General features: G+C 45.5%; 1 protein-coding gene across 1 annotated transcript in view; it reads right to left on the bottom strand.

Moving 5' to 3' along the window:
- LOC119315029 overlaps positions 1–3,762 on the bottom strand; it is a 13,384-nt gene extending 9,622 nt beyond the window's left edge. The window contains exons 1-2 of the mRNA XM_037589698.1: positions 3,679–3,762; positions 2,254–3,561 (exon numbers count right to left, since the gene is read on the bottom strand). Of these exons, the coding sequence (XP_037445595.1) occupies positions 2,254–3,516 (1,263 nt within the window). The 5' untranslated portion in view covers positions 3,517–3,561; positions 3,679–3,762. The remainder of the gene's footprint in view (positions 1–2,253; positions 3,562–3,678) is intronic.
- Positions 3,763–9,120: the final 5,358 nt, after the last annotated feature.

Raw genomic sequence — 9,120 nt, 5'->3', positions numbered from 1 at the left:
CGTAGGCCTGCCTTCGGATTCTTCTCCAGTCTCACCGTCTGCGTCGCTACCGTTGTGACTGCGGGGGGATGTTGAGTAACGTGATTGTATTAGGAAACATAGGTTAGACTAGGAAATATTCTGGCTTGCCTTGTACTCCAAGTAGATCATGTACTCCTATATATATGCCCACGAGGCTCAAGCAATACAATGATCGAACAATTATTCCACCAAACCTGTCTCTCCCTTCCAACAATATCGGACAACATTATTGTTGGATCTTTTGGTTAAAAAGATAGCTGCATGCATCGCTTTGATGGCAACATATTATGCGCATGTTGATGCACGTGAGCCTTTTACCGAAAAAGGCTTCCGCCCCGTTTTATATATAAAGCAAAGATCAACATCACCCAGTACAACGCACACCACCATCACACACACCCAAGGCAGGATACATCGGCGCTGAGCGCAGCCACACCCCCTAGCTACGAAGAGATGAAGCTGCATACGACGCACCGTGGACTCCAAGACGGCGCCTTCAGGAAGGATACGACACCGGAGCGCCGCCACCGCCCGATCCGAGGATCAGAGTTTCCCCCGGAGCCGCACGACGGGCAATGAGAGCCGCGATGACGCCTTCAAGAAGGGAGCGGGCTTCACCGTCGCCGGACCGTCCGAAGATAGAGCAGGTTTTCACCCCGGCCAACACTCATCGCCATCGAACGCCGCATCCCGGCTCCCACGCCGCCCACACGACCATGGTCACCGGGCAGCAGCAAGCCACGGTCTTCGCCCAAGAGCACCGCACTACCACCACCAGAGCTGCCGCCCCGGCATCCAAGACCTTGACACCACCTCACTGGAAACCCTACGCTACCCCAACCGAAGAGACGAGCGGAAAGGTCCATCCTAAACGTCAGCCTTTTTGATGAGCCAGTTACACTACGCTGGAAACTCTCAGTGTCATGGGTGTTCTCCGTGAAGTCTATGAATACATACTTGATAGACATTGGTCCAATCCAAAATTGCTACACATTTAGAAAATCAAGGTGCCCCTAAAGATAAAACTTTTATGTGATTCATGCCCAAAGAAGTGGTCTTGACTAAGGACTACCCGAAAAAACGTAACTGGGAGGGTAGTAAATGATGTTGTTTTTGTGATCAAAATGAATCAATGCAACATCTGTTTTTAGACTGTCCACTTGCCAAGGTACTATCGCGCACAGTGCATGTGGCCTTTAATGTCGGTCCACCAGATACCATGACCACTCTACTTGGAACTTGCTTAAACGGGGTAGGGCCCAAATTAACGGCGCATATTCGAGTTGGAGTGTATGCATTACTCTGGGCCATATGAAATTGTCTGAAGGATGCAATTTTTAAGAGACAACACACTACAATTTTTCCCCAGGTAATATATAGAGCGACTGGCTGGATCTGTACGTGGTCGTTACTCAGCCGTGCAGAAGTCAGGGAACATATGGCTTATGGGTGCAACCGATGGGAGAAGGTAGGACGGGATACCCACAACTGGTTTAGATGACGGTCAAGCAATAGGATTTGTGTACAGTCATCGAGTCCTATTTTCGTCAATTGTGGCTTTGATGTCCTCGTCCTTAACTCTTGATGAATTTTTGTATTGGACTACATTATTGTTGGATCTTTTGGTTAAAAAGGTAGCTGCATGCATCGCTTTGATGAAGAGGTCGGGGTAAACCTCATACTTTTTTAAAACATCCATTATACTTGCATATTAAATGTAATTATAGTGGCGTCTTGTATTATGGGGCAGAGAGAGTAGCATTTAATTTTGAAAGAGTATATATTTTTAAGATATTTTTTCATTTCTATGACAATATAAGATGAGTACGTTTCAAACAAAAATATTTATCCCTACCCTTTAAACACGGTACTTATTTTGGAACAAAGTTAGTAACAATGTGCGGATCTGCCTACCCGACAATAATACGGGGCCAGTTTATAAACTAATAACTAGTAGTACTACCTTTCTCCGGGTTTATTGGTCCCTTTCGTATTTTGTAACCAACTTAGACCGTAGACTTGACTAGTAAATTATAAGTTATATGTCACAAAACTTATATTGTTGGATTTATATTTGAAAGATGTTTTCAATGATACTATTTTGAAGATATATAACTTATTTTTTGATAATTAAATCAATGTCAAAATTTGACCCAAACAGCAAGAAGGACTAATAAATCATGACGAAGGGCGTACGTATCATATTTGAAACTGGGTGGTCGTCGTACATACCTTGTGACCTGTGAAGGCAAAACCCTCGCAGGTTTTGTCTCGGAAAGTAGTCGCCTTCTCCGATGCATTGTGTATGGAGGTGCGGCAACGAGAGAGCCATGGCCCCAAGGAAGCAATCCACATGCTGAAACGAGTAATGCTATTCTCTGGGACTGTATCCAACAAAGCTGGTTCGTCTGGAGCAAGTTCACTTGTAGTCAGAGGTTCAGCCTCTGGATGTATGTCTGCTGGGATTGTTTCGGCATCATTGGTATCCAACAAAGCTGGTTCGTCTGGAGCAAGTTCACTTGTAGTCAGAGGTTCAGCCTCTGGATGTATCTCTGCTGGGATTGTTTCATCTGAGGCAGAAACATTGGTCCCTGGAACGTGCCGGTGAGAGTGGGTAACATTATTGTCGGTCACATGAAGTCTGTCGTCTGGCCCATGCAAGAGAGCAGAAGTACTTGGTTCATCTGAGACGGTGCCCTCTGAGCAAATCTCTGGTACTGGTTCGCGTGAGGTTCCATCTGAGTCCACCACACGTTCTGAATATATCTCCGGGAGCGCCGTTTCATCTGAGGCAGCAACACTGGTCCCTGTAACGGGCCGTCTGTACTCTGGAAGTATATGGTTTGACCCACGCAAGGCCAACATCGATAGGCGGGTCCTTGCACTCTGGACGATGTCTGCAATCCAAGTGCAGCTTATGTTGAAGCCAGCAACACAGGTGGCCACGGCGCTGGATATCATCTGCGCCCACTGCAATAGGCTATCAAATCCACTCCGAACGATTTGCGTAACCACAACACAGGTGGCCGCCGCACTGGCAGTCACCTCCGAGAGACGGAAGGATATCTTCCGCACCCACCGCCATAGCCAAGCCTGTCCGCTCCAGATGATGGGTGCAATCCACCCCCAGCCGATGTTCAATCCGCTCCAGAGGCACTGCGGAAACGTGTTGCGGTACGACTCGATCTCCTGCTGATCATCGGAGATGTCTTCCGCATCCTCAAGGGCGTGCCTCAACCTGGCGGCCATCTTGTTCAGCGTGGCCAGATCGTCTTTCTCTTTACTTTCTCTCTCCATCATCCTTGCTTGATCTACGCCACGCAGCGTCTTCTTCAGCTCCGGGATGATGTGGGTCTCCAGATCTGAGAGCCTCTTGGACGCGCCCAAGCCGATTGCGGAAAGGATCTTGGGAACATAATAGGCTAAGATGGGGTTGACGAACCAGCTAACTATGAGCGAGACCAAGCCGGCTATCCAAGGAACATCAGGCCTCATGTTACGCCGTGGATCTTCTTTCTTTCTTTCTTTCTTTCTTTCTTTCTGGTAAATAAGATTCAATTCAAGAAAATAGTGAAATTGGGAACTCTTGTTATTGCTGCATGGAGCAGCCAGCGATGTATAGCGAGATGGGGAGGAGCGGTTTAGAAAAACAAGTACCTCGCTCACCGACGAGGACCGGAAGAACACTCCAAGTCCGGCAATGGCGGTGCAGCAGTGGTCAGTGGTGGTGATGGGAGTGGAGTGACTGGGGTGTGCGCTCTCGACCGGCCGGGAGCTTTGGTTTACGCGTGGGAAAGAGCGAGGGAGAGGTCGCTGCATTGCATGTGGGTGGGTGCATGCATAAAGCTACTAGCATTGTGTGTGGTACTCCACACGCTCCTGCATGCGGCATCGAGTCACGTGGAGGATAAAGCTAGCGGCGGCTGTTTTACTTTCCGACCGCGCGCACCAGGAAACCTGCGCAGCGCTACAACTTGGTAGTACCTTTCTGAGTTGTTTTTGTACTTTTATTAGCAGAACGCACACAACGAGGTAATTCCAATGGAATGATTCCCGACAAGAGAGTCTCGCTTCTTGTAAAAAAATACTTGGTCTACCGTACGACGAGGAAGAAAGAGTCGCTCCGGCTGGCATGCGTACGCGGTGTCTGCGTTCTCAATTTCTATTGGATGCATGTGCTCAAGCTTTCTAGTATTGCTATCTTTTTTTTTAAACAAACTTTTCTCTACTACTATTCCCTCCGTCCGAAAATACTTGTCGTAGAAATAGTTGTATTTAGACTTGTTTTAGTTATAGATACATCCATTTTATTCATTTCTAGGGCAAGTATTTTCGGACGGAGGGAATATTAAACAAGCAAACATATTCCTCGCTAAACATACACAACCTAACTTACACATAACATCCCTAATGAATAACAACCTCACGATTAGAATCACTTAATTCCATCTATCCGTCGGCTACACTAACCGTCAGCCGAGAGTACCTTTACCAACTTCTCATGGCGGACGAAAACTCTGCTGTTCCGCGGCCCACGTCCACCCAATACATCATGGCCCACAACTCGATCGCAAACAGATACCCGATTGTGGGCGGGCGATGCGGACAATGCGGGGCGGCCCAGCAGCTCGATGCAGGGACCGGTGATGGCCAACGTGTGGGCTCCGGCGGGGCTGGCGTGGATCTGGCGGATGGCAGCCGGATCGGGTCCACGACGGGCGGCTCCGGCGAGTCGGAGGGACGGCGGCGGCGGCTGAGCTCCTTCATTGCCTGCTGCGTTTCCGGTGAGGGAGCCTCGAGAGTGAACCTCCGGTGGCGATGGCGCCGACGCGAGCCTACGGGGCGGCGGCGGCTTCGACCTGCGAGAGCTCTTGCATTTCGATACATTTGAATCACAGGCTAAAGGTTGTGCATAGTGGGTACGTTTTCATCGCTATCAAACCTGTCCTTACCAAATATTGGCATGTTTACCCCGCTGCTGGCTAGGTATGAAGTATTAGCTACCAAATCAATGATTCCTTTTGTTTTTGGATTGCAAAAGATGGACTAAGTTCCTGCTTAAAATGGTGACTACGTTTAGAGCTGGAATTTCTGCTTGCTCAGACATGGTGTCTTTGTAACTACACAAGTTCCCCGGTTCCTGCTTACAAATGTTTGCAATTTTTTAAATAAAAACTGCATCAGGAGTTGGAATGGGCGTTGTTGGTTCAGTGGGCGTGGTAGCATTAGGTGCAACTGACTCGGCAACTGTCGCTGGGTTGACTGGTGCTGCACTAGGGCTGTTGTTGTTGGCGGGTTAACTGCTGAAAAAGGGTGTTGCAAAGGATGGAGTACCTACTGCTGATCATTTAGTACAAGATTTCTACAACTTTTGCTTCAGTAAGAACCTTTCAGATTGACTACAGTTGGAAATTGCTCTTTCTTGAACGGTTATGCCTTGCATGAAAAAAGGATTCTCTTTTCCTTTTGTTTTTTGTTGATCAAGCATTCAATCCATGCACCGAGAGCAACGTATTTGACTTACTGTTTTGTTGTTTGGCTAAACCAAAGTTCAGCTACACTTAGAGTTAGAACTCAGTATTCAAAATCAGATGAGATTGGCAATCTGGCAGAAAAGACCAGGAACTTACACTAGTAGAGGAACGACCTTTAGTTCCGGGTCATCAACCGAGACAAATAAATTGAGACTAAAGGCCCCGACCCTTTAGTCCTGCTTGACCACGACCCGGGACACTAGTAGAAAACAAGGCACTAACCCCGGTTCCAGAGGGCCTTTAGTCCCGGTTCTGCAACCGGGACAAAACGGGCGGGACTAATGCCCACAACCTTTTAGTCCTGGTTGGCTTACGAGCAGGGACTAAAGGAGCTCCATGTGGCTGCTGTGAGGCGCCCAGGCAGGAGGACCTTTAGTCCCGGTTGGTAAAACTAACCGGGAATAAAAGGCAGCCATGCGTCAGCCGCTTGCAGGCGCTGGGTTTTTTGTTTTTTTAAAGGGGGGGGGGGGTTAGGGGTTTTGGAGGGTTTAGGGGTTTCATATTGTGTTAGCTAGCTAATAGAGAGAAGTGACCTCTCTTTCTCCGTGCTTGGTCGACGCTACCTACTATATATATAGAGAGAACTCGAGGCTAACTAGTAAGCAAATGAAGGAAACCATTAATTACACAAGATCGTCATGAACATATATAGAGAGAAGTGACCTCTCTTTCTCCATGCTTGGTCGAAAAATAAGTTTTCGTATATCTATCCGAAGCTACTACATATATACAATATAACATCCCTGACATCATCAAGCGCCAAACTCCCACTGAATTTGCGTATGGTATTCTCCCTTTTCATTTATGACATGGTCAAGAAAGAATCCCGCCAATTCCTCTTGAATTGCTCATATGCGATCATGTGATAGGAATTCATCCCGCATCTGCCAGATCCAATTTAAAGAAAGGGGTCAATACGTACACACACACACATACATACATACATACATACATACATACATACACACACACACACACACACACACACACACACACACACACACACACACACACACATAAACACTATTCTGATCACGAGATCAGAATAATATTCTGATCACAACCTGGACTGCCGGAGTAACGCGCCTGAACTTCCCTCTGTACGAACCCGACCTTCGGGCTATCTTCTCAACCGTGCCTTCTACCGCGAGTTTTTCTGATCATGCGTGTTGTTTGCGATGTAAGTGTAATGTGGACACATTTTTTAGAATCTAAATGCTTGTTTTGATTCAAAATCTAGCTCGTTGGCGGATTTGCTCTCGGGCGGTGATGAACATGGGTCTGTTACACGTGTTTTGCATGTACTGGATGTTATAGAATCTCTAACATGATGAGAATTTGGTTTAGGTACGAGTTTACTCCATGTTTTGTTGTTATTTTTGAACGAATTCTGTTTGGTGTTCCGCCGGCTCTGCTCTTCGTCCGCGGGAGTGGTGTCGGCCGCTGTTGTAGATTTGTAGTTTTGTTGTTCAAATTGGCTATGGATTTGTGTGCATTAGTGAGACTGAATCCTGCCCATGTTGTTAATTTGATTATGCGGGCTCATACAAATCGAAATCCAGCGATTTGGATCTTCTGCCTCCCGTCATGGTTTTCTGTTCGAGGGACAACATGATGAGAATCATTTTCATGTTTATATCTGGAGCATGATGACGTTCGAAATGGCAGTTGAATCCTTTCCGCGTTGTTAATTTGATTTGGCTGGCTCATTCATTCTGAAATTGTGGATTGGACTTTCTGCCTCCCGTCATGGTTCGTTGTTCGAGCGGACAGCTTGATGGCGGATCTTTTTTTGATGTTTATCTGGAGTATGACGATGTTCAAAATGGCTGTTGATATGTTGGAATTGACCCAAACGATTAAATCTGGGAACCAAATTTAATCGAGGTTGTTCTTTCAGTCATTTTACATTCTGATGTACAAGCTGGACTGCTAGAACTTTCGTACCTGAACTTCTGTGCTCTAAGTAGATGCTAGACTTTAGTAGATGGTTGTTATTTTTGATCATCCACTATCTTCAGTAGATGCTGGACTTCTTTCTAATTAATGGTTGAACTTCTGGTTTTCCATCCTCCTGCCATGGCAACCAAGTCTAAAATCAAAAGAAGTTGAGATTCTGGCAAGCTACAGAGTTCTCACTTCTCTGAACAAAAGATTAGATTTGTGCACCTAAAAATGTCCCCGGTAAGTTCACTTGTGCGATGTCTTCCACCCTGATCCTCACTCGGCATGAATCTGGTTGTTGAGGTACATGCAGTTTTCCAAAGTTTGCTCATTCTATATGTGCATGCTTACTGGAGATGCAAGTTACGAGACTGCAAAAGCATCAGCTCTCATACATGAGCTTTGCTAGTGCCACGAGAGTGCTTCTTCATTTTTTATATTCAAATAAAATAGTACTACTTCTACGTGTGTTCGCTTTTTTCCAGTGAGATAGCTAACGCGGTGACCGTCCAAGGGTCCGTGCGTGCGTGCTTGCTTTTAACCGTAAGAGCACGGATGTACAAATACCGAAATCAAAACTTCAAAATATACTAATGTTTTAAGCTTATTTAAAAACAATTTTTTTCTAAATAAGACTAAGATGTTAGAATTAGAATATCAGAGAAGTTCAACAGAAAAAACATTGGTCTAAAACATCATGTTGTACAGTTTCTAGTTCCATAATATTTCTTGAAGTTCAACGGTATTTATGGATGAAAAAAAGAGTACTTCTTTCTAATTAATGGTTGAACTTCTGGTTTTCCACATTGCATTCCACATTTGCAAGGCGAAAGTGCATGGTGCTATATATTTTTTTCTTTTTTTTATAATTTTAGTTCTTGAGATGTTCTTTTTAGAGTTTGTCTCGTGGGCAATCATGGGATTAGTCCAAGTATGCATGCACCTTTTCTAGATCATCTAAGGGTCGTTGTACAAGCTGGACTTTTGTGCTGTTCATACCTGAACTTCTGTTTTTCCTTCTTTGCATGGTAATGGAGCAAGTCCTATGTTTTTCTTTCTTTTTATGTTATTTTCTATTCTTTTGCATTGCTTTGGATTTTTTTGATAGTCCCATGAGCAAGCATGTAATTGGCCGACGGATATGCGTATATTTCTTATCTTTTCTAGTATGTTTTCATACTTATAATAGTTTTGGTCTTTAGTGAATAACTATCCTGAACTTCTATATGCTAATTGTTTTTAAAATATTAATTTGAGGTTTTGACAAAACCCCGAACTTCTATATCTTCACTATTTGAACTTCTTTAATTATAATTATGTTTTTTATTTTAGGATTTAAATATTTGTAGACATTGAAATAGGCATTGGGCCTATTAACAAATGCGGTAGCGCGAGGCCGAGCAGGGGAGGGGGGTCGAGACCCCCTCCCCTCCCCCTGCGAGGCTGAGACAGGAACGAGCCGGAGCAGGCGATGACGCGGCGTGCCGCGTCGTCGCATGCGGAGGCGAGTTCGTCACATCCGTGACCCCACTATCTATCTTAGGGGTGTGGCTCTGGGGTTTGTGTGGTGGGGGTGGAAATAGAATAACCGCATTGCGTCCTGTCAAAATCTAGCGCAGCA

Source organism: Triticum dicoccoides, chromosome 1B (assembly GCF_002162155.2).
Source record: "Triticum dicoccoides isolate Atlit2015 ecotype Zavitan chromosome 1B, WEW_v2.0, whole genome shotgun sequence".
NCBI lineage: Eukaryota > Viridiplantae > Streptophyta > Magnoliopsida > Poales > Poaceae > Triticum > Triticum dicoccoides.
This window is presented reverse-complemented; position numbering and strand designations above follow the sequence as displayed.